A 24,598-nucleotide genomic window follows, 5' to 3' on the forward strand; every position below is an offset into this window, starting at 1 on the left:
CTAGGACCTAAGGTGATCTTTCTTACATAATTCTAGAATGCAAAGTATTTGATTAAGCTCATTATTGTGAGATTCAAGACAGACGAAAGGAAGTACACACTAAAGGAAGTGCAGCACACAGCTAAACTCTAGATTTCGCTTCCGCAAGATGCAGCAATGGCCGCCAACTTGGACAGCTCATACCCTCCTACATTTCTCTGATGAAAACCCATTCCATAATGATAAGTTTGCTATTTATACCCCACACATCTTACTGGGTTGCCCCGGCCACTCTGGGCAGCTTCCAACATATATAAAAACATAACAAAACATTAAACTTATATATATATATATATATATATATATATATATATATATATGCAGGATTGTCTTCAGACGGCTTGGGGGTAGGATATCCCCATACCCTCCAACATTTCTCCAATGAAAATAAGGACAGCCTAAGGGAAAGTGAGACATTCCGGGATCAAATCAGAAACCGGGACGTTTTCTCTAAATCAGGGGCATCCCTGGAAAATAGGGGGGTCTGGATTTGGAGGGTCTGATAGCTTTCAAAAGGGAATAGACACATGCATGCAGGGTAAAGCTATGAGTGGCTACTAGCTGCAATGGCTGTGCTACATTACAAGAACACAAGCTTCTGAATATTCATTTCTGTGATTCACAAATGGGGAGTGGACTGTTGCTTGTGGGCTTCCCATAGGGATCCAAAGGGCCACAGTGAAAACAGGATACTTGACTAGGATACTCCGGGAGTTTCTTTTTATGTTCTTCTGACATTAGAAGCCTTCTACTGTGTCAGACTTTTTAACCATCTAGTTCAATATATTCTGCAAGGCAGCTCTCCAGTGGTCTTCTGGCCATGATTCTTTAAGGGGGAGTTGCCAGAGACTGAACTCCACCCAGATCCAATAGGTTTTTTTTTGTTTTCCTCCAAGGAAGAAATCCCTCTCCCGTTTTATAACCCTTATCTAGTCCTGAACACACCAAAAGCCTAACTAAAGTAAGCGAGGCTTCTGCAGAGCTCAGTTACTGAACCATGTGATAGTTCTGTAGGAAGCCTGGTCACATGGTTGCATCACAGAACAACATTGTGATGACACAACTCACAGAAATAAGGCAGGGTACATCCCATAGATGTACTCCTTTTTAAATACGATCATCAACCTCCCCCTTTTTATTTTGATTATCATCGTCTTGTCACCCTGATCAATGGACCAAGCGGAATAGTAAATGTGGGTTAGGGGTTGTGGGGTTGTACCTGCTAGTCCCATCCCTGACCTCCATTAGTTGATTCTGCTCTTCTGTGCTGAGTCAATGTGTCTACCACATGCATATGCAAAGACCCCGTGAAGAAGAGATGGACCCACTCACGCAGATCAGCATCAGGACCAGCGGTCAAAATGTTGTATCTCACACATGCCTGCCCCTTGTCTTGGCCAACTTAACAGGGCTTATAATTCCTTTACAGCACCTTGAGGGGCCCTGTGTGGCGCTCCAGATACTGTTGGCCAAAAGCTCCCATCACTCCGATCATTGTCTCTGCCGGCTTGGACTGGTGGAGTTCCATCAACATTTGGGGGTGCTACTGGTTCCCTAGCCCTGTTTCAGAAGGCAACAATGGGATGGAACATTTGTAAAAAGCCTGCTCTGGAGAATGTGAGCTGCTGGGAAATGGAGGCTCTTTAGCTTCCCTTCCCATTCACACCATGCCTCCTTTGAGCAGCAGGCAGGAGAGGCCATTGTTAAGGGAAAAGGCCAGTGGGGCTGTTTCTTGCAGCTCTGGTGGCCTCTCTGGTGTGTAGTGCCTTCCATCAGCTCCGACTGTTAGTCCAAATTAATAATAAAGTAGGTGCTCTTGCTTTTTGCGGTTTTACGAAGTAGCAATCTAGTATTGAAAAGAAAAGGAAAAAAAGCTTTTCCTGACATGGAGATGTCTAGTGGGGGAAAGTATAACCTGCTAAATTTCCATGCCAGGTCTACTTTTTTTTTAATAGGACAAGGGGGATGAGGTAGTGAGGCAAGTTTATGAAAGGTGAGTTCTCAAGAACAGAATGGAGGAAGGTGATTGGCTGTTGGGAACAGAAGCAGGCTGGGATTGATTCCGTTCCATCTATAAATACTTCGGACAGGAGTCATGCGAGTCAGTCTCATCAGAGGCTCCATGCAGTGAGTAACAGAGTACCAAAGAAGGGCAGCAACCCCACAAGAAGTGACAATGACTGAGGTTATGATGCCTGTAGGAACACAGGCCCCAGTTCCTAGGAGAAGGAGGCCAGGTCAGGGCAAGAGAGGAGCGACTCGTTTTCTCGAAAGGTCGTCGATAATTACGAGGTCAATGCAAAGGAAGAGAAGCTTGATTCCTCGTAAGACCATCAAGTCCCTCCCTAATATCTCAGGGCTCATTGTCCAAGCGATTGCCGCAAGTGTGTCGGACAACGGCCTCACCTTCAAAGAGCTGAAGGAAGTGCTCAGCGCCAAGGGCTACAATGTGAGGAGGCAAAGCCCCAGAATTCAGAGGAAAATGCACGCCTTGGTGTTGAAAGGCGCCGTGGTGCGTATGACTCACGGCGATGGCTCCAAGTTTTTCGTCATCAGGAAGCACCAGAGCAAGGCCAGCAAAATGTTTGAAAGCCCCAAAAGGACTGCAGGGGCGAGGAAAGTCCGAGTTGGGCGAAGGTACGGCACCAGCACTGGCACAAAAACAAAAGGAGCAGCGGAGCACGCCAAGAGCTGTGCTGGTAAGACGGGAGAGGCTCGCCAGAAACTCCGAATTCCCAACAGGAGGAAACGATGCCCCAGGAAAAATGCCCGGAGGTCGCAGAGGCTTGCCCAAAAAGCTGCTTCTAGCACATCTGATAACTTGGGTAGAAAAGCTGAAGGTCGGCACTATTCCGGCAGGAGACCTACATCTGCTTTGAAGACCACCATGAACCTCAGGAGCAGGGCTGCATCTGCGGAGAAATCAAAAAGGGCTAGCAGCAAAAGCGCTTCGGAAAGGTCAAGGTCTTCTAAGAACAACAGCACAGCCTGCCCGAAAGGTGTGGGAAAGCTCCACAGCAAGGAAACAGCCAGTGCAAAGAAAACAAGATTCTGCAAGAGCAGAGATGTTTCCTCTGCTAAAGAACAAAACCCCAAGGGGAAAGCTGCGTTTCCCCCGCGAAGGCCCAAGCGCAGAGCTAGGCGAGGGAGATAGTGGTACCAAAGCCCAAGGCAGGAAGGGCCTTAGAAAGGTTGCATTTTGCTAATATAGATGTGTGTCTTTTTTCAGAACTACGTAAAATTCAATAAAGATGACTAGTAAGCCTGCAATATTGATTTTACTGTCTTATGAGCCAGAGTATTTTATCTATTCATAGGTTTCGATTCAAAGCCATGGCCACTTCTTAAGAGCTCCCCGGATCAGGCCAAAGGTCCATAGAGTCCAGTTCCCTGTTCTCACTGCAGCCCCACAGATGCCTGCAGACCTTCCAAGTGTCCGTTTCTCCCAGGGACAGTCCCGGATTTACAGAAGCCGTCCCGGTTTCTGATTTGATCCCAGAATGTCCCTCTTTTCCTTAGGACGTCCCTATTTTCGCCTGATAAATATTGGAGGGCATGGAAGGACGTCTCTATTTTCATCGGAGAAATGTTGGATGGTATGGAGTCAAGTGACCTCCGAGCCAAGGAGATAAGTAACTATACAACCTTTAGAAGACATCTGAAGTAAGCACTGTATAAGGAAGGGTTTTTTTTTTTAAAAAAAGAAGTTTAATGTTTTATTCTATTTTTATATACCATACGTTAGAAGCTGCCCAGAGTGGCTGGAGCAACATAGTCAGATGTGCAGGAAGAAAATAATAATAATAATAATAATAATAATAATAATAATAATTCAATAGGATGCCCCTATTTTCACCAGAGAAATGTTGGAGGGTATGAAAATCTCTCTCTCTCTCCCTCTCCCTCTCTCTCTCCCTTGCCCTCACTTTCTACTGGACAGACCAGTCCCATGCAAACCCCTTCCTCTCACACTTCTGTCTCAAATGCCCCCCCCCCCGACAACCATGTTTGTCTAGGGGCAGGTGGCAGCCCTACGGTTAGCCCACACCATTTTGCGGTCCTGTCTCCCCTCCTCCTCCTCTTTCAGAAGTGGCAGCCATTTTGTGCTATGCCACACGCTCCACAGCAGCCATTTTGTGGCTGCCGCCCATTGCGCTCTCTTGACATTCCAAATGGGCACACTGGCCCTAAAAGCTTGGGGCTTACCATCTATCAGTACTGAGTTTCCGTGCTTTTATTATTGCAAGGAATGCCCCTCTGCCCCCACTGTTAAACATGCCACAGGTTTAACAATGGCAGCTGTTTGCGGGAAGGAAACGGAGGGAACACATCCACTCAGATTGCTTGTTTGAAAGCAATGAGCTATAACGGTGTTTAAGGGTTCCTGAGTTTCAGGGATTTGCTGCGAATCCTTCCAACACATCCTTCTTGCCCTGTGTATTGGAGGTGCCGGCAACTTCCTTGGCTGGTTGCAATAGCACAGGTACCTTCTAAGTGAGTTCGGTGAAATGAGAGAGGTGAATATTTTCCCCGATACTGAGGAATACTCCCTGTTGCTATCAGTGTGTGCACATTTCTGCCATTGTAGCAAAATGGTTAGAGCAATGGTCAGCAAACTTTTTCAGCAGTGGGCCGTTCCACTGTCCCTCAGACTTTGTGGGGGGCTGGGCTATAATGGGGGGGGAATGAACAAATTCCTATGCCCCACAAATAACCCAGAGATGCATTTTAAATAAAAGGACACATTCTACTCATGTAAAAACACGCTGATTCCCGGACCGTCCGCAGGCCGCATTTAGAAGGCGATTGGGCCAGATCCAGCCCCTGGGCCTTAGTTTGCCTACCCATGGGTTCGAGTGTCAAAGACCTGGGAGACCATGGTTTGGATCAACAGCCATGATGCTCGCTGGGCCATTCCACAAGTTAGCAAGGCTAACCTCATAGTTACACGAAACTGAGTGACTTGAAACATTGGCCCATTCCTGTGGAATATTCTTCCAACAGAGATTCAGCAAGCGCCTTCTGATTTAACCTTTAAACATACGCTGAAAACTTTTCTATCCCACCAAGCTTCTGCAGACAATTAAGAAAATATATTCCTGCAATAGCTGAAGATCTCTGGTTTTAAATTTCTAGGGTTTTTTTTTAAAAAAAATCGTATATGTGCATGGTTATTGTAATCTGCTTTGGGTTTTTTTAAAAAAATGAAAAGCAGTACACTGTGTAAATGACTTTACAGTATAAATAAATATATGAACACAGATTTGATAGTTCTCACTGGGAATAATATGCCCTTTTTTCCTTACTGGATAAATCAGAATCTCGTTCCTTATTGGTTTACAGGCCTTGACCAATCAGATTTAGGCAGGCTTATTCCCTCCCTGCCCCACTTCAGTCTATGAATGAGATCACAAGGTGCTTTTGCTGTAGAGCAGGATGGAAAGCAGAATTGTGTCTGCTCGTGGCAAGACTAGTGGGGAAATGAGAGTCAAGACAAGGACTCAGTCCACAAGGGCAAGGTTGCAGTTTCCAGTGGTTAGAGTACACAGGCTGCTTCAGAAAGGGAAGTATGCAAAGCAAATTGGAGCAGGAGCCCCTGTCTCTGGCTGCAGTCCTGGAATACCTCCGTGCTGAAATCCTGGAGCTGGCTGGCTAGTAAATTATCCTACACCACATCCAGCTTGTTGTGCAGAATGATGAGGAGCTGCAGAAACTGGTAGAAGGAGTTGCCATTGTGCTGGGTGGTGTTCAAGCTTTGCTACCATCAACAAAACTGAAAACAAGCAGTGGCGAAGCTGCTGGATCTTCCAGTGCGACAGTAAAATCCGGTTGTGTCCCTGTCAAAGGACAATGAAGACATTTCTCTGCATGATGTCAGAAAAACTAGAGGCTCTTTTCAAAGCCAATCCAAAACTTTCTACGAGCTGGAACAGAAGTAGTGTTGAAGACTCATTTTTCATAACTGATGAGTGAAAAGTCCATTTAGCTGCAATTGTCCACTCACTTGCTTGGAAGTTCCATTGAAATATTTGCTTGTATGTACTGTATAGGATTCTGCTGCTGCACGTGTTTCATATTTTATGGATATTGTAGAGTTGGAAGGGATCACAAGGGCCATCCATTCCAACCCCCTGTGATACAGAAATTTTCGCCCAACATGGGGCTCAAACCCATGACCCTAAGATCAAGAGTCTCATGCTCTACCAGCTGAGCTAAACCTTGTAGTTAATTATAAAATATTTGGAACAAAAGCACAGCACTAATAACTTAGTCTCCTCCCCACTTCTCTAATTGTATTTTTTTACTTTTCTCTACAGCTATAGGGAATGACCATTTTCAAAAGGTTGTGGCTTGGAGTGGATTTTTTGGTTGTCAGAAATAAAGACAGTGGGTCTTAATTTCATGGGTGTAGCCACGGAGGGCAGGGGGGACATCCCTCCCCAAGCCAAGTAAATAAAAAAATACTTAAAAGTAGATATTCTAGCAAGATTTTCAGATTTTTCTGAGCACTTGGGGGGGGGGGGTCAAAAGACCATAATTTAAAACAGTTGTTCAGACATTTCATTCCAAATCTGCTAGAGGATGACTGGTGGGTGTCCTGCCTCCCATCCCCCAACATAAATCCTGGCTGTGCCCATGCTTCATATTACAATGTTGTGCTGAGATTTTGATTTATATTTAAATGTACAAATCACTATTTTGTTAAAACTGAATTGAGCTGAAGCATCTCTGTAACCCAGACCTTAGTTTAACAGGCATAAATTGAAATAAAAAAATTCCTTCAGTAGCACCTTAAAGACCAACTAAGTTTTTATTTTGGTATGAGCTTTTGTGTGCATGCACTGTCAGATACACTGAAACAGAATCAACCAGACCCTTATGTATATTCAGAGGGTGGGGGGGTGGGCTGATAGGAGTGGTGAACCTGTTGATGGCTAGGTTCACCACTCCTATTAGCCCATCACCCATGCCCACCCTCTGAATATACATAAGGGTCTGGTTGATTCTGTTTCAGTGTATCTGAAAGTGTGCATGCACACGAAAGCTCATACCAAAATAAAAACTTAGTTGGTCCTTAAGGTGCTACTGAAGGAATTTTTTTATTTTGCTTTGACTCAGACCAACACGGCTACCTACGGTACCTGTAACTACGGTAGGCATAAATTGGATAGTGGCTCTCTGTTTTTTTTTTTTTCATTTGGTAGAATGTGTAAAAGTAATGCAATAGACAAGGTATTTTTATGGATTAATACTAGATTAGCCAAACTTTCAGTGTTTTAGGTCCCGAGTTTCCACACCACAGCACTCTCGGTTTTTATTACCTGTACCATCATCCTATTTAACCTTTCGATTACACCTAATCTAAAACTACCGAAGCGATAAATCCAGATGTCAGGAGACAAGCAGCACTAATAGGCAAAGCACTTCAGAGGTCTTTAAGCAGCGCGCTTTTAATCTGGAAATGCAGCAGCTCTTTCAGCGAGTCTTGAGTGGCTCTTAAAAGAGCCTTTTTAAAGATATTAAAGTAAACTGCTGGGCTTTCTTTGTACAGTATTTAAGAACCTTTCACCGTTGAATGCTTGTTGAGCTGCCGTCTCCTGACAGGGACGGCTGTCTTTCTACTACTTCGGACACCTTTTGGTTTAGAAACTGCCGGCTGTTTCTTCGCCTTCTTTCTCGGATCCCTGCTAGCCGACGCTGGCCTTTTGTTGGCAGCCGCCGTTTTCTTCACTTTCCTCGTTTCAGGCTTGGCAGATTTCTTCGGCAGGGCTTTCCCGCCATGCTTGAAGGATCCCGAAGCGCCGCTGCCGGTTAAGCGGATCAAGACCCCATTCGATACCAGTTTATGCAGCTCCCGTTTGAGGTGGCTATTTTTGTTCCTGTTCAGGTTGTACCCTCCTTCCCTGAGGAATTTCTTCAAGGCTGCCAGCGACACGCCTTTCCGCGAGCTGGAGCCCTCGAAAGCCTTCAGGATAAGCTGAGATAAAGGGCCGGAAAGGCGCTTCTTTCCTCTCCCAGAGGATTCGGAAGTGGACGGTTCAGGAATAGTTGCAGACGGAGGGGCGCTCGAACCTTCTGCCTCGGAGTGAAGCACGGAGCTTCCCTGCCGGCTTCCTTGACGCCTTCCCTGCCGGCTTCCTTGACGCCTTCCCTGCCGGGATCCCTGCCGGCTTCCGCGAACCATCCTTCCACCCTCCCGCGAGGGCAGCGCGCTGCCAGCTGTCCGGAGCGCCACTGAGAAATAAACCGGGCATCAGGGTATATATAGTGTGGTGAGGCTGACGTAAAAGAACAAATTTGCATATGTCCGTCTCTTCTCCCCCACCCCCCCGCCTTCCTTCTGTCACACCGTTGGAGACGATCTTAATAGTTACAGTTTTCACTCAGGTCCGATATGGAACTCGCCGACTATGCCTAGCTTCAATATTACCACCGCGGTGCGGGCGGGGGGAGGGAGAAGAGAGGGGGAGTGTTTTTATTGTTATTTTTACTATCTCGTATCTAATCATTTAAATGTGCTGGTTGGTTGGGGTCTTTTTGGGGGGGTACCCCCCGCACTTCCCAGGTGCGAGGAAGCACAGGAGGCGTCTAAGGGGGAATGGACGAAGGTAACATTCAGCTAACGCTTAGAACAGGTAGTCGCCGAGCTGTATGAGAGCTCCTGAAATTTGATTCCGCGATGATGGAGCTGCATGCATACTTAATTGGTAGCCCCTTTGTATTAGGCATTCCGTCCCCACACGTTAATTATTGGGCAAATGCTGCATGAAAACTACCTACAGTGCTATCCTGCACATATTCGAAGAAGGTCCCACCGAGTGCAACGGATTTATTGTTTATTTAAAACGTTATAATGCAAGAGGGGCAAGTCTCTCAAGGTGGCTTCCAGAAAACACTCATCTGCAATAGCCAGAAATCAAAAATATTAATACGCATGTGAACCATAAAGCATCCAGCCTGGTGGCAGGACTTTAGAAGGGGCATCATTTCCAGGGCAACAAGGTAAACTGCCTTATACTTAGTTGGGCCACTGGTCTTTATTGCTCCAAATTATGAACACTGGCTGGCAGCAGCTCTGCAGGTTACTGCGATGTGGACTTGGAGGCTTAAACCACATATAATTTGTACCTTCATGTCCTGGAAATAAAATGGGGTGGGGGGGGGAGGAGAGAGAAGCCACCTTTTTTTAGCTTGAAAATTACTGATGGGGTACTTGTTGTCCACCATATGTTGTTGGACTCCGAGTCTCCAACATTTACTTGTTTATCCTATATTTTATTCCGTGAAATGCCCTGAAAACTTATGATTAAGGGTGGCATATAAATCTAATAAAATAAAATCCCTATCAGCCCCAACCATCATGGCCAATGTTGAGGGATTGAAGAGAGTTGTAGTCTGGGGTTTCATCCAGACCCATCTTTATTGCAAGAGGCGCAGGTGGCCAAGGGTATATTTTATCAGTTTGGGTTGGTAAGATAGCTATGGCTATTTCTGGAACAGGGATAGTCTGACTACTGTTGTCAATGCACTGGAAATCTCCAGACTGGGTTACTGCAATGTGCTGCATGCAGGACTGCCCTTCAGGGTGACCCAGAAGCTGAAACTGGGGGGGGGGGGGATTGTCTAGCAACATCTGGAGAATCCCATATTCCCCATCCCCATTCTAGACCAGAGTTTAATGAATAACGTAGCCTTTCAGCACAGTCCTCTACAACTACTCTAAAGTAAATCCTATTGATTTCAATGAAGTTTTATCTTCATTGAGTAAATGGGACTTACAAAATATGAATACAGTAGTACTGTTAGAATACGGTTGTCTGAACAATGAGTGATCACCTGAATGAATGGGCATACCTGCCAGATTGGATATAATATTCAAACTTGATTGTGAACAAGCAATAAACCTACAGGTGAAAGTTTGTATGATTTTATGTGTCTTTTTAACAAAAATAAAAAAAATCAAGTCACACACTTTATTTAGTTTTCTCTGAACTTCTCCAAAATTTAATGGGCTTGCAAGATGCAAGCATTTCATTTCTCAGTATCAGCACAAAATCCTACAGTACTTTGAAACAAAACAGACTTATTTTGTTGGTTAATGAATTTACAAATAAATACCAATGGGAGGTGGGAGATAAAACAGACTATTTTTAACTTATCAATTCAATTGGAGTTTTGATCTGCAGTCTCCATTAATGTAGAAGGAAGGTAAAAATGTAAGGCTGTTTCTGCCCGGTTTCGAACCGGGGACCTTTCGCGTGTGAGGCGGACGTGATAACCACTACACTACAGAAACTCAGCTGTATGCCTTCTCTGAGCTACTGTGGCTGATTGGGAAAGCATGACTGGTATGAAAGCCATGGCAGTCAAAAGGAATCTGCTGACACATCATTCTTGGGTCTGAGTCACTCTAGTCTCAGTGGGGGTTATTGCCTGTCATTACTGCCACTGCTAAGACCTTCAGGCTATAAATTGAACTTAGTGAGTGTATAGGATTGCAGGCAGAGTTTACCGGTATTCTCCCAGCAGCTCAACAGCATCTGCAACCTCTGAATCCACAGCAGCAACATGCATAGATTTGTGTGCAAAAATGTACAGCATTTAGGTTCTCAAGAAGAGGGACTGTATATTGGTTCAGGTCATAACCTCCAGCCAGTTGCCAAAGGGAAAACACCATGGAGTGATCCTTTGGGGAATCTGAGCCAGATCCCCATAAACTCTGCTGTGCTGGAGGGTAGCAAGAGACTTAGCAACAGGAAAATATTACAGTACTGTATTGCTGTTCTTGATATTATATTGAATATGTGATTTCAGCATTTTTACATTGCATTTCTGTTGCTTTTCACTATAGGCCACTATGAGGGTTGTTTTAATAGAAAAACAGGGAATAACTATTAAATCCCCATCATCAATATTTCATGGAAAAATCAGCAAATGCAAGTTAGCAATTGGGGAAGGGGTGGAAAAGAAGGGGGAGATGGACGTCAACCGGTTGTTGTATCTAGCTTTGAAAGAAGGAGCTATGATTCTATCAATAAAGGATATTAAGTGGGTCCAATGGTCACACCCTGTACAGAGAAGTGAGGAGCAGATGGGGCTCATCAACCTGGGAAGGCTTGTGGGATATTTTCAGGAGACGAAAAGGCGAAAGAGTAAACCCGACACAAATCTGGAGTGGAGTCCTTAAGATGGTTGGATGGCATCTTGTACCCCTCCTTCCAGCAACTCCTGCAGCCAAGCTGGTGCCAAACGTATTGCTGTGGTTTCCTTTCAACCACATCAGCAAGGGGAGGGGGGTGGTCTTGTCATCTGGGCAGCCCAGGACCTCCATACACACTGTTCAGGCTTGTGCCCTGGAAAGGTCACATTGCTGCTGCTTGTGCAGCCGTTTGACTTCACCCCTGGAGGCACAACTTAATCGTTTCTCAAGATATATGGATGCCAACAACATCAGCTTTCACAACCTGGTGCTCCAACTGGATAGCTCAGTCGGTTGAGGACAAGACACTTAATCCCAGGGTTGTGGGTTTTGAGCCCCATGTTGGGCGAGATTCCTAGGTGAAAAATTTCTGCATTGCAGGGGGCTGGACTAGATGATCCTCATGGACAATTCCAACTCTACTATGATTCCAGGTGTTTTGGACTACAGCTCTCAATAGTTAAGGGTCCAAAAACATCTGGAGAGTACAAAGTTGGTGACGGATGTAGTACATCAAGGCATTTATAATGGAAATGAATGCCATCTGCCTAAGACTTCTGTGGAATTTTGATTATGATTTTAATGGATCTCCTGGGAATACTAAACTAGACTTGTATTTAACAACGGGCCTGGTTGCCATATGCAACATGGATTTTCACGCGGGAGAATGAAGTAGCTTGCAAGGGACAAACAGATTGATTTTTCCCTCAAGTCTACAGCCAGCAGGGAAACATGGACGGAGAAGTTTCGTCGCAAGATATCGCGAGATGTAAAGCGCCAGGGCGCCGCCATATTGGCTGCTGGTGGGGAAGCGGCTGCGGCAAACAATATTTTGTAAGAAGCGTGCCGCCGCGTCTTGTACTTATGGATTCGCAGCATTGCGCGTCGCAATTTGCCTCCGCGAGGCTGAGGGAGCGGGGCCCAGCGCAAGGCGCTCTGTCGGGTCGTTCGTACGGTTGACGTGAGGGCCGCCATGTTGCTGTACGTCGGCGCCGCCGCCGCGAGAGGGCGCCGGGAGAGGTTATTTCCGCTTCCGGAAGAGGCCGCCGCTTCCTTTCTCTCCCTGGGCCTCAGCGAGCTGGCAGGTCCGGGCTAAGGGCCGCCGGTGAATCCGCCTCCATCCTCCGCCTGCCGCGGGAGCTCGAGCCTTCTCAGCCGCCGCCATGACGGAGCAGATGACCCTGCGTGGCACCCTGAAGGGCCACAACGGCTGGGTGACCCAGATCGCCACCACCCCTCAGTTCCCGGACATGATCCTCTCCGCTTCACGCGGTAACGGAGGGCCGGGCCGGGAAACGCCAACTTGCGAGGCGGCGCGGGGGACGCGGGGAGGAAAGCGTGGAACGGGATGGGAGAGACCACCGTGTAATGCGGGTGGGAAGGAGAAGCGCTCAGTTGTTGCGTGTGAGGTGAAGGATGGGACCATGCAGCCCCATCTACATGTAATTGGGAATGGGGCATAAGGAAAGAGACAATCACGTGTTAGGCAGTGTGAGGGTCTGGGGAGGCTCCTAGGCCCATAGGGTTTTTTATGGGGGGCGATTAAAGTAAGAGGATAGGGGAAACCAAATGAATAGCAAGGGGTCAGCCACAGAATCATATGAGTGGGAAGGAACCACGAGGGTCATCTAGTCCAACCCCCTGCAATGCAAGAATATTTTGTCCAATGTGGGGCTCGAACCCACAACCCTGAGATATAAGCGTCGCATGCTGTACTGACTAGGCCGTCTGAGCAGATTCAGGCAGAAAATGAGGTGTACAGTATGTAGCAAGGCCCACCTGCTTCTCTTTCTTCCTAGCCCTGATGATTAAATTTGACACTAGTCTGCTGATCTTCATGAGGTCTGAAGACATGTCCTGCAATTATGATGGGGCAGGAGAGGATCTGTTCTCGAAAGGGAGCTTTCGGCCTTCGAAGCCAATCAAAAGTGGCCAGGAGCAAGCCTGCAATTCAGGAATGAGGCTCTACAGCTGATCATTCATACTTGTGGGTTAGAGGGGAAGGGCAGTGAATTTCCACCCATTAATTAACAGCTCTTGCTTAGGAAGGCTGATTTCGGACTTTAATTTCTGTACTGTTAGTTTATACCCCACCTTTACTCCAACACACTCAAGTTGGTGTGTGTGGCAGCCTGTTTAGTGTCACACTTTGTAGGGCAGGTGAGGCTAAACAATTCTGTCGCTGGCCCTGTGAGCTATGTTGCTTAGTGGGGATTTGAACCCTGGGGTCTCTCTGGTCCCAGTCTGACATGCTAACCCAGGGGGGGGGGTAGCCAAAGTGGTACTCTCCAGATGTTGTTGGACTACAGTTCCCATGATCCCTAGTGGTTGGTCCTGCTGTTGGTTGGCACCTCATGGGTGTTCTCTGCTCTTAACTGCTATACCAGGCATTACATCCTTAGCACATTGTTCGAAGGGTGGTTGCTTTCTGAGCCTAGATTATGCCAGAGAAGGAGCAAGCAACCTATTTGGTGATGTGAGCCAATACTAACCGAGGATAGCTTTCTCTGTGATATTAGTGCACAGGTGGATGTCTAAAAGGGGTTAGTACTGGGGTATTACAAAGGATACCTCGTATTTGGATCTAGATGCTGAGACCTACAGTTAATTCCTGGTAAAGCTGTAAAAGCTGGGTCATAATTGTGTGTATTTGAAGGCAATCTCTGGTTTGAGAGGACTTTTCTCTCCAAGGGAATTGTGGTTAGGAACTGCATCTTTATCATGTGGTTTCAAGTGAGGGCATGTTAAGAGTTTGCAGGAAGCCTTGGCTAGTCCGGTCTTCACTGAGATGGTAAAGCAGAGTCTGGATTGTAACACTTCAGAATGCAAGTGGGGGCTGGTATAACTTGAGTGCTCCTCCAGCCACACACTTCCCTTCACATGGAAAGCTAGATGTTGGGGAGAAGTATTATAACCTAGCCATCTCCCTGAAATGCTAGCTTTCTGTGTGCAGAAAAGTGTTTGGCAAGGTGGCGCATTCAGCTAGGCAAGTGCCCACCTCCAGTCTGAAGTGGTACAGTCCAGGCATGACTTTACTCCCTCACTAGGAACTTGGTCACAGTGGAGTATGGGATTTTAGGTGCAGCAGCCTGATTCAGGGAATGAGTAGTAAAGGAATGGGATGCCTCTTCCCCCCCCCCCCCGGGTAATATCTATCTCAGTTTTGAGAAAATCTGTGGAAGAACCATTTGCTATTTTTCCCCTTTTACAGACAAGACGATCATTATGTGGAAGCTGACTCGAGATGAAACCAACTACGGGATCCCCCAGAGAGCCCTTCGGGGCCACTCCCACTTTGTCAGCGATGTGGTTATCTCCTCAGATGGGCAGTTTGCCCTCTCTGGCTCATGGGACGGCACGCTGCGCCTCTGGGATCTTACCACGTGAGTGTAGATTGGGGAAACAGGGTCTGTGTTCATTGAAAAGGATTGTCCTCAGCAGATTGATTATATGTTTCACTCTGCCAAGTTATCCCGTGGCTTCCCATTTTCTTCTAGGTTTTTATTCCAAGTACGGTTTCCTGTTTTTATCACTGGTTGCTTTGGGATCAGGGTTTTTTGAGCTTGCTTCCTCCTGTCCCGATGATTAGATCTGACACATAATCTACAGACTCCACTGGGGTTTGATGATACGTCCTGCAATTATGATGGGACACTACAGGAGAGACTGAGAAAATGGAAGCTTTTTTATTGGGGAAGGGAAGGGGAAATCAGTTGGAAGGGGACATCTGTTTCTGGCGGGTTTTTGGAATTCCACATTTCCCCATACAGGACATTTCAGGTTGCCCTTGTCATGGTTCCGCAGTGAGGGTGCTGAGAAATTCTCAGATCCTTCATGCCCCTTTCATTTCCCAAAGTTTGGGGAATGGACTCGGTTCAGTGTAGATCAAAGGGGAAACCTTGTTGCTGGTTGGTTAGTTGCTCACCCTATGAGAGCTACACAAGGTGGTAGGAGAAGCTCTGCTTCCCTCTATTTAGCACTCATTGGCTACTGAAATTGGAGTCAGGGACGTGGTCCTGTCCCATCTCCCGGAAAAGTTCCATTGAAGCAGGAGATCCTCTTTGAAAATTAACCTTAAGGGCCCTAGGAGGAGATCAAAACCAGAAGGGGAGGGTCTTTGCAAGGGAAGGGGGTTACAGGAGATAGCATGGCAAGGCAGGGGGAAAAGATTTGGTCTGAGGGGCTTTTCCTTTCCTGTGTTGCACTGGGTTTGTAATGAAATGACATCTCCCTTTCAGAGGCACCACCACCCGGCGTTTTGTGGGCCACACCAAGGATGTGCTGAGTGTGGCTTTCTCTTCTGACAACCGCCAGATTGTCTCAGGGTCCAGGGACAAAACCATCAAACTCTGGAATACCCTGGGAGTCTGCAAGTACACTGTGCAGGTGAGCCTCCCCTCCCTCTCAGATCTGGGCACTGAATACCACTAAAGTTCACCTCCCTTTGTTTTAGATTTTTAAAATATATATCACCCAATCAACTGTGTCTTGTGTGTGGGTCACAAATATAAAATAAATCAAATACAATAAACAGTCTTTTAAAAGCAACACCATGATATAATTTAAATGAAGCACCAAATGTATAAAAGCCTTGGTGTGCCTTTAGCAGCTGTTTGTCCAGACAGTTGTTGCAGGTGCTCAGAAAAGGGAAAACTTCCACTGCTCGATTTACGCTTGTGGAGAAAAGACGGGTTGGATCCTGCTTCGGTCTGTGATTTACATAGAAGTAACATTTTTATCCCACCCTTTCAGTGTCCATCTCATCCTTCTAGAGGGCTGGAGCTGCAACGCTAAAAGCCTGATTTCTAGTACAAACTAAGCACGCTAGTAAGTCGGTGCCCCATGCAGCTTACAAGCAGGAGGTGGAGGTGGAGATAACAGAAGGCAGGGAAGAATGGAGCCAAAGAGAATGGGGAAGACATGTGGAAATGTAGTTAGATGTGCTCAGGCTTCCTTACCCGGTATTGCTAAGGAGTTAGAACTAGGCGGTGAAGCATGTGCTTAAATGTTAATTTTCAGAATGGTGGTTTCTCTGTAACAACCTGTTACCAGCTTGTACTGAGAGCTGTCATACCTTCTTTTTTCCCTACTCAGGACGAGAGCCATTCGGAGTGGGTGTCCTGTGTGCGCTTCTCCCCCAACAGCAGCAACCCCATCATTGTCTCCTGTGGCTGGGACAAGCTCGTGAAGGTGAGTCGAATATCAGCCTTAATCCTCAAATCTCTGTCTAGGGCCTCCCCCTGGAAGTGTCTAAATGATGCACAAGCATTCTCTTTCCTGTCCTCTCTTGATCATCTGGAACCAGCCCTTCAGATCTTCTGGTAAGGAGGGGCAGGACTTTGGGGTGCACTGGAATATCGTCACCTCTCTATTCATCTAGTGAAGCAAAAGTCCTAAAGCCAAGGTGTGGGAGGGGTGTTGGAGGGAGAATTGGGGCCACAGGGGTCCATCAGATTTGCAGCAGCTTGTAAACAGTAGGGTGTTCTCTTGTCCTCTTAGCATAGGCGACTCAATGTGTAATACAGTCTCTTCGTCGGTGCCCCGATTGGAGCAGGAGTAGAATTCTGCTTAGGCAGTCTTGCAAAGAGAGGAGATATGTTGGAGGACTGCTCTTCACTAAATAGGCCTGCATCAAACAGCCATGTTTTATTATGTATCAGACGTTCAGTTATACTTCTATTACACAGGCACCGGTTTTGTTAGGCAGGCTGTAAATTACCCGAAGGGGTGGGATGCTTTTCAACAATCTCTGGATCAGGAATTTGATCACACAGCTAGAGCATCAGCGAATCAGTTTTGAGTTTCTACTCTCCCCATCTTGCAGGTGTGGAACTTGGCTAACTGCAAGCTGAAGACCAACCACATTGGGCACACTGGCTACTTGAACACAGTGACAGTCTCGCCCGACGGCTCCCTGTGTGCTTCAGGTGGCAAGGTAAGTCTCTGTGGCAAGCCTCCCCTCAAGAGGTTGAACCCGTGCAAACGTACTGTATAGCCGTGTGCCTAAAGCTTACTTGCTCAGACAAGCTTTTCCCAGTAAGTCATATTACCTCCACACACAAACTTCAAATTGGATTGTGTATGAATTCATTATTATTATTATTATTATTCACTCATTCATTCATTTTATTTATACATACCCCGCCCATCTGACTGGGTTTCCCCAGCCACTCTGGGCGGCTTCCAATAGAATATTAAAATACAATAATCTATTAAACATTAAAAGCTTCCCTAAACAGGGCTGCCTTCAGATGTTTTCTAAAAATCTGGTAGTTGTTTTTCTCTTTGACATCTGGTGGGAGGACGTTCCACAGGGCGGGTGCCACTACCGAGAAGGCCCTCTGCAGTATGGTTTTGCATTGATTTATTTTCTTTGTTGCGTTTTATAAATTCTGCGTTATACATTGCTTTAGATACTTTCAATACAAAGCAGTGTAACTATTTATTTGTTAATAATAAACCAGACTGGGTGGAGAGGAACTACTTTTCTTCTTTCCCTACACTTCTGCTTATCTGGTAAATCAGGAAGCCTTCCACTATAAACTGGCCAGGTGTATGGTTTATTAGGGGGAGAGAGAGAGAGAGACACCAAAAGAAACCTGGGCAGTCGTGAACGACTTAGCTCAAGGTACTTGGGAGTTAGCTCACGTGTGTCGTGTTCTCGCTAGAAGCATCTAACCTAGACTTGTAAATAAGTTATTAGTCCGCTAGGGTGGCTAGTATCATGCATTTCCATGCTTGTCATGGAGGGAGGGGGAAGCCCTCTTCCATTTCCAGTAAGGAAATCCAGGATTCTAGCTCCAAAATGAAATGCATTCTTCCTTTTCACCAGCCTTCTAATTGCTGACAGAGGGGAGTTGGAGCTGAGGGTCTGTCTTTCTTACCTGCACACCTCCTACAACAGGAACACAGGGAGCTGCCTTATACAGAGTCAGACCATTGGTCTATCTCGCTCAGTGTCATGTATGCTGAGTGGCAGCAGCTCTTCAGGCAATGGTTCTTTTTCGGCCCTAACTGGAAGATACTGGGGACTGAGCCTAGGAGCTTCTGCATGAGAGCAGGTGCTGTACCACTGGGCTATGCCGTTTCCCTGAATCGATGGAGAGCCTCAGGCTTGGGGGCCAAATATGGTCCTCTGGATCCTCCCCAGGCCCCACTTGCCACTGCCATTTATCTGCTAAGCGTGGTCCTCTCTGTGGTGAGGAAATGGGTGTCTCTGCGTAGCAGGTAGCGGTTACAGAAACAAGGCACAGCTTTTTCAGCTCTTCTAAGTATCGATCAGGGGGGGGGCTTTTTCCAGCCCAAGGAACACTGTCCCTTCTTCTGGTACATACCCTGTTTTCCCCAAAATAAGACCTACCAATAAAATAAGCCATAGCAGGATTTCTAAGCATTTGCGCAATATAAGTCATACCCCAAAAATAAGACATAGTGATAGGCGCAGTTCTGGAGGGTGCCAAGGAAGAGGCGAGGCTGGACGCGTAATAAAAATAAGACATCCCCTGAAAATAAGCCATAGTGTGTCTTCTTGAGGAAAAATAAATATAAGACAGTGTCTTATTTTCGGGAAAACATAGTAGAGAGTATGGCATCAAAACTGTTAAAAACAGTTCTGGAGTTTGTATTGTGGACATATCCTCAGAATAGACTGCAGAAATAACTTTCTGATTAAAAGCAATCTAGGAGCAGAGGAAGCTTCTCCAGCTAATTCAGAATTGTAGAGTTGGAAGGGATCCCAGGGGTCATCTAGTCCAACCCCCCACCATGCCAGAAGCATCAGTTAAAGCATCCATGACAGATGGCTATCCAACCTCTGCTTTAAAACCTTCAGGGAAGGAGGAAATCTCATTTGGGGGAGGTTTTCTGGGATGCTTGATCTACATGAAATTATGCTTTTAGAATGGAGCATGTGAGCAAGATGGCTTGAAAGCTGCTGCCCCCTTTTCTTCTGCCTAGCTCAGCGCTCTTGCCTGCTTAGTGACATTTAGCACTTTACCATCCTGTCGAGATCTAGTCAGAAAATCCTGACTGCTGTGATGAAACATACATGCCATCTGACTTACTACCATGCTGATACTCAGAGGCTGTTTCTGAGCTGTCAAACATTGGGTGGGGGGGAGATCTGTTGCTTTGGAGAAAGGTTCCTCCCCCCCCCCCCCCGGACAATTTCTGTTGGAGGGACAGGGTGTGCATGAATTAATAAGTTCAATGCCACAGCTTTTTAGCGGCCTTGAGTAAGTGCTGGGAGGAATGGGGAGGCTTGGACGCATTACGATTCACAGCCTATTGCCCTTTTCCATTGCAAAATCATTCTGGACTTGGGGGCTTTAAATCCAATGTCTGCTTTCTTCCACCGCAGGACGGCCAGGCTATGCTGTGGGACTTGAACGAAGGCAAGCACCTGTACACCCTGGATGGTGGAGACATCATCAACGCCTTATGCTTCAGCCCCAACCGCTACTGGCTGTGTGCAGCCACTGGACCCAGCATCAAGATATGGGTAAGTTAAGAGCTTGGTGTTGGCTGTTGAAGGTTTGGGAAGAATGCACGAGGTTAGCTCTTCTCCCAGCTTGGGTCTTGTTTTCCTTATCAGAATTAAATTGGTGTTCCCTTCCTTGACATTTCTTCCTTGGCAGTCCTGGGAGAGCTGTGTTAGGCTCCTGCAGCTGAAGTTCCTTGAATTTATACTTTGAGCTTCTGAGATCTCAGCAGGCCAGAGCAGGATGTTCAGGGGTCAGGCTGGCATAGCTCCTTATATGGTAAAAAGTAACTTAAGTTATGCAAAGCATTGTACACAAATTAATTTGTATGGGCTGTGGAATGTGCCTTTCTTTGGCAGGTAATGACCATTTCAAGGCTAAATGTGGTTTACCCATTCTGCCATCTAAAGAGCAAAGGGCCTTTCTCAATATCTAATATCTTAATCTCTATCTTAATATCTAAAATCAGATTCAGTTGCCTGGATGTCTGCTGCTCCCTGCAACTCCCTTCTCATTTTTGAACAGAAGATGCAAATCTAATTGTGGTTGAATGTGTTTGCATACTTCTATTCCAAGTTGAAATCTGAACTGCCATGGTGGTAGAGGATACAGAGATTCTTGCTTATGAAGACATAGCCTCTCTGGTAAGAGATCTGGTACTTGGCAAGCAGGCAGATAGTAGCAGTGACGATATTCAGGCGGTTGGACTAGATGACTGTTAGGGCCCTCCCAACTCTACAATTCTGTGAAGCCGAGAAGCAGCAACAGCTACCAATGGCAATGGAAGGGAGCGCATTGTGAGTAGTGATTTCAGGCTTGAGAGCGAGGGGTCTGACGTGCTGTGATGAAACACACTATGCCGTCTGATTTTGCTTCCGTGCGGAAAACCAGAGGCTGTTTCTGAGCCTGTTGCCCAAACTACATACAGCATGCAAATGGCAGGTGGAAATTGAACAAACTGTTTGGCGTAGAAGTCGGCAACTGACCATCTAACCCAGGGGTGTCTAAACTTTTTTCAAAGAGGGCCATATTGGATGAAGTGAAGATGTGTGAGGGCCGACCAAGGTTGTTGACCTTTTTTTAGGATTGGGGTTGTTGAGTTTTTAGGATTTTACCCCAGGAAATAAACTGACTGACCCCGAAGCAGACTTTGGACATGCCTGATCTAACCCATGGGTAGGTAAATTAAAGCCCGGGGGCCACATCCTGCCCAATCGTCTTCTAAATCCAGCCTGCGGACAGTCTGGGAATCAATGTGTTTTTACACGAGTAGAATGTGTCCTTTTATTTAAAATGCATCTCTGGGTTATTTGTGGGGCATAGGAATTCGTTCATTCCCCCCCCCCCCAAAAAATATAGTCTGCCCCCCCCCACAAGGTCTGAGGGACAGTGGACCAGCCCCCTGCTGAAAAAGTTTGCTGACCCCTGATCTAACCCCTGCTTTCTTAACATCAGGACCTGGAAGGCAAGATCATTGTGGATGAGCTCAAGCAGGAAGTGATCAGCACCAGCAGCAAGGCGGAGCCACCCCAGTGCACCTCATTGGCCTGGTCTGCTGACGGACAGGTAAGAACTGGGCTATGCAATCAATCAGTCAATCAATCAATCTTTATTGCAGTCAAAGTCCAGACAGCAAAGTTAACAACAGCAACATATGCCACAACCACAAGAATCGGATGTACGGTAATTAAACATCCCCTATAAACTTATTTACATTAAAAATTATACTCCTTCAGCTAAAATCTGTATTCTGGAGGTTAAAATCAGTACTCATTCGCCGGCCATCACTGTCACCACAGCCTGTCTTGTCCTCATTGCTCTTAAACAGCATTTTGGAGCAGGCTGTGCAAGATGCCCAGAGGGCCATGCAGGAAGTTAAAAAGAGCTGCTGCTTCCTCCAGCCAAGGAAGAACTGGGATTTGTCCAAGTCTGCATTTTTGAGCTTCCACCTTTGCCATACAGGGCTTGTGACATGTTTGGGTTTTCTTAAGGAACCAGAACCTTTCACCCCAACTGCAGCTGACAGTGTCTCCTGATCAGCACTTGAAGGACACCCAAGGGAAGAGGTGTTAGCAGGGCTGTGGCTAATCCTGGTTTCCTGGGCTCCTAAAAATTTGACACCGACACTCGTCTTGAGTTTTTTAAAAAGTTTTTTTTCCAGTCAAATTTGTTACATATAAAATACATAGATACACTGCCCAAGAAGACTGCCAATAATTTGAACTGACAGATAAATGGTGTATTAAAGTATGCAAGTTGTGGAGTTTGAAGGAATGACAACTGACCTTTCAAGGTGGGAATATTCAGGAGTGAGTTTCCCCCTGGTAAATTTTTCATTTCTCATTTACAACTCCAGTTACAAAGCAGGAAGTGATCGAATTTTATCCCTTCTGGTCTTCCTGTGGACTGGATGCTTCTCATCTCCCAATACAATAAAAAGTGAACACCTTGGGTTTGTCACAATCTGCTGTTCATTCATTCAAGCCATTTTTACCCTACTATTCAGCCATAAGCAACTGTCAGAGCAGCTTGCAGATCACTAAGGAAGACTTTGTAAGCCTGAGGGCAGGAGGTACCTAAAAAGATAAGACACTAAAGGAGAATGTGATTGGTAATGATCTTGGTTACATGTGCATCTAATGAACAGCTGTCTAGAGAAACTCAGGCAGAGGAGGTTCCAGAAATTGCTGTGCCAATGTGGGGTAGCCCTGCCTCTTCTCTCTCCCCCATCCCTTTCTGCTGCATCCTGGCTTCTCAGCAAAGTCTCCCGTTGACTTTCTATCCAACAGTTGGTTTATGCAAAGTGCTTGTTGCTCCCATGTCAAAAAGCTGTCACCCAATCACTTCCTAACACTGTTTCTCCCTCTCTGTTCTATCAGACTCTGTTTGCCGGCTACACCGATAACCTTGTTCGCGTCTGGCAGGTCACCATTGGGACCAGATGAGAGAGTGCAGCTGACCACAAGGCACAGACTTCTAATTATGTACAAAACAGAAACAATAAACTTTTTGTGCTGAACGTTATCTCTGGGTCCTGCTTCTCCCCCCTCCCCCCAGATATACCTGGAAAATGAGAATTGCTATTCACTTACCTGTTTTTTACAGGCTTCTCTCCCAACCCACTGCTGTATTAACACTCAGCTGTTGGAAGCTCCCATAGCTTCAACCAGGAATAAATAAAACGCCTTGTCCCCTTCGATCAGGAATGACAAACCTGTGTGCCAGGGGCAACCCAGAAACTGCAGGAATAGGTCAAAGACCCCTGCAAGCCTCAGCCTGATCTCAGCCTGATGGGGTGATGAAATCCTCTACAGAACTCTTTAGAGATTAAGAGTAAAAAGCAGCATATTCCCCACCAGGGTGGATTTGATTTAAATCACTAGTCAGTAAGACTTGCTTTAAATCTTTTTTTTTTTTTACAGAAAGACTTCATTTTTGGAGTAGTAAATTTTCAGAGTAGTTTTTACAGTTATATCAAACCTTACTGATTTGGTTAAACTTATTAGAAATACATAGATAATTATGAAATTATTTTCAGGTTTAATAAGTTAACTGTATTTGGATAACTTCTTCTGTACTTTAATGGAAGGAGAGAGAAAAATCATTTCCTTAATAACAATTTAAACAATTTAACTAAAACAAAAACATTATAGCATGTTTGCGGCGCTCACCTCGTGTTATTGGCCGAGGGAGCCGGCGTACAGCTTCCAGGTCATGTGGCCAGCATGACAAAGCCGCTTCTGGCGAACCAGAGCAGCGCACGGAAATTTTATTTATCTACTTGCACTTTGACATGCTTTTGAACTGCTAGGTTGGCAGGAGCTGGGACCGAGCAACGGGAGCTCGCCCCCGTCGCGGGGATTGGAACCGTCGACTTTCTGATCAACAAGCCCTAGGCTCTGTGGTTTAACCCACAGCGCCACCCGCGTCCCTCTGTAGTCATTACTGGGACTTTTAAAAAAAGAATCTGGTCTGTTATGTATTAATTTCTGCAGTTTCAGCTGCCTTTGAGGGTTCTTGTCAGGCAGAATGTGAACATTTTGATTGGCAATTGTCGATATTTTCTGAAATCTCCCTCATTAACATGAGTAGTCACTCTGGCATCAGAGTGATTTAAAACTTTAGAAAGGTGTTTTGTTGTTTTTTTGAGAGGTGGGGGAGACATGTAAAAATGCACTCTGGCTATTGGCATACGTGTCAGGGGATTGTTGCGGCTACTCTCGAGTAAAGACACTCCAGTCCGCTCTGTCTTTCATAGTTTTACAGTGCAGAGATATCAGAAAACATGACTGCCTGGTCTGATTCAGAACCTGGCAATGGCTGCTTCCGGCTCTTCAGCCAGCATAAAAGCCTGGGCACCCCAAAGCACCTCCCCCCCCCAGCCGTGTGTGGGCGTGCGCCTCAGTTCGGGTGCCAGAAGGGGCCGCGTTCCTTCCGCTGCGCTGTCTTTCCTCCTCTGGCCAGCTGGGTTGGTGCCTAGGCTCCGAGACCTCTCCATCCCGCTCCATTCCTCATTCCCTCCTCCTGACCCGCTGCTCGTGCTGTCACTGGGCGAAGTTCTGGTCAGGATGACTCGGGGAGGGTCCCTGTTAAGGAGTCCCCCTGACAATACTGTTTGGGGATTTCCTAGTCCAATCCAGCAGTCAGGTCTATGCTCACACAGTGCCTGTCAGATCACTAGCTTGGAAGAAGAAACAGAGGGACGTCTTCCCCAGATCCTTCCCGCATCCATGGTGACAATGCCAATGATGTGGTTAGGGCTAAAAGCACATGGCTCAGGTATCTACTGACAGCTAGAAAGATACGTTTTCCAAGAAAGCAGGTCCCAGTTCCAGATAAGGCTGGGAGACAATATAGTGCAGCAGTCTGACTTACCGAT

The 24,598-nt window shown here is 46.3% G+C and overlaps 2 protein-coding genes and 2 non-coding genes across 4 annotated transcripts; 2 read left to right on the forward strand and 2 right to left on the reverse strand.

The window, feature by feature from the left end:
• Window positions 1-7,037: 7,037 nt before the first annotated feature.
• LOC118080944 (histone H1.2-like) lies at window positions 7,038-8,261 on the reverse strand. Its single transcript, XM_035106997.2, has one exon. The coding sequence runs from the start codon at window positions 8,222-8,224 to the stop codon at window positions 7,595-7,597; it is 630 nt and encodes a 209-aa protein (XP_034962888.1). The 5' UTR covers window positions 8,225-8,261; the 3' UTR covers window positions 7,038-7,594.
• A 2,002-nt stretch (window positions 8,262-10,263) lies between these two features.
• TRNAV-CAC (transfer RNA valine (anticodon CAC)) lies at window positions 10,264-10,336 on the reverse strand. Its single transcript has one exon. It is a non-coding gene; the product is annotated as a tRNA-Val (tRNA).
• A 1,953-nt stretch (window positions 10,337-12,289) lies between these two features.
• RACK1 (receptor for activated C kinase 1) lies at window positions 12,290-22,738 on the forward strand. The gene is made up of 8 exons (XM_035106995.2): window positions 12,290-12,511; window positions 14,451-14,622; window positions 15,478-15,625; window positions 16,334-16,429; window positions 17,064-17,174; window positions 19,599-19,739; window positions 21,175-21,285; window positions 22,599-22,738. Exons 1-8 carry the CDS (start codon window positions 12,403-12,405, stop codon window positions 22,662-22,664), a joined length of 954 nt encoding a protein of 317 aa, XP_034962886.1. The 5' UTR covers window positions 12,290-12,402; the 3' UTR covers window positions 22,665-22,738.
• Window positions 19,267-19,337, forward strand: LOC118081632 (small nucleolar RNA SNORD95). Its single transcript, XR_004692099.1, has one exon. It is a non-coding gene; the product is annotated as a small nucleolar RNA SNORD95 (small nucleolar RNA).
• Window positions 22,739-24,598: the final 1,860 nt, after the last annotated feature.

The sequence above is a fragment of the Zootoca vivipara genome, chromosome 2 (genome assembly GCF_963506605.1).
Source record: "Zootoca vivipara chromosome 2, rZooViv1.1, whole genome shotgun sequence".
In the NCBI taxonomy this organism is placed as follows: Eukaryota; Metazoa; Chordata; class Lepidosauria; order Squamata; family Lacertidae; genus Zootoca; species Zootoca vivipara.

Coding starts and splice junctions, on each gene's coding strand:
- LOC118080944 (XM_035106997.2), bottom strand. CDS start 8,224: ATGGTTCGCGGAAGCCGGCAGGGATCCCGGCAGGGAAGGCGTCAAGGA.
- RACK1 (XM_035106995.2), top strand. CDS start 12,403: ATGACGGAGCAGATGACCCTGCGTGGCACCCTGAAGGGCCACAACGGC. Junction 15,626..16,333: donor TCTGCAAGTACACTGTGCAG/GTGAGCCTCCCC, acceptor TTCCCTACTCAG/GACGAGAGCCATTCGGAGTG. Junction 19,740..21,174: donor GACCCAGCATCAAGATATGG/GTAAGTTAAGAG, acceptor TCTTAACATCAG/GACCTGGAAGGCAAGATCAT.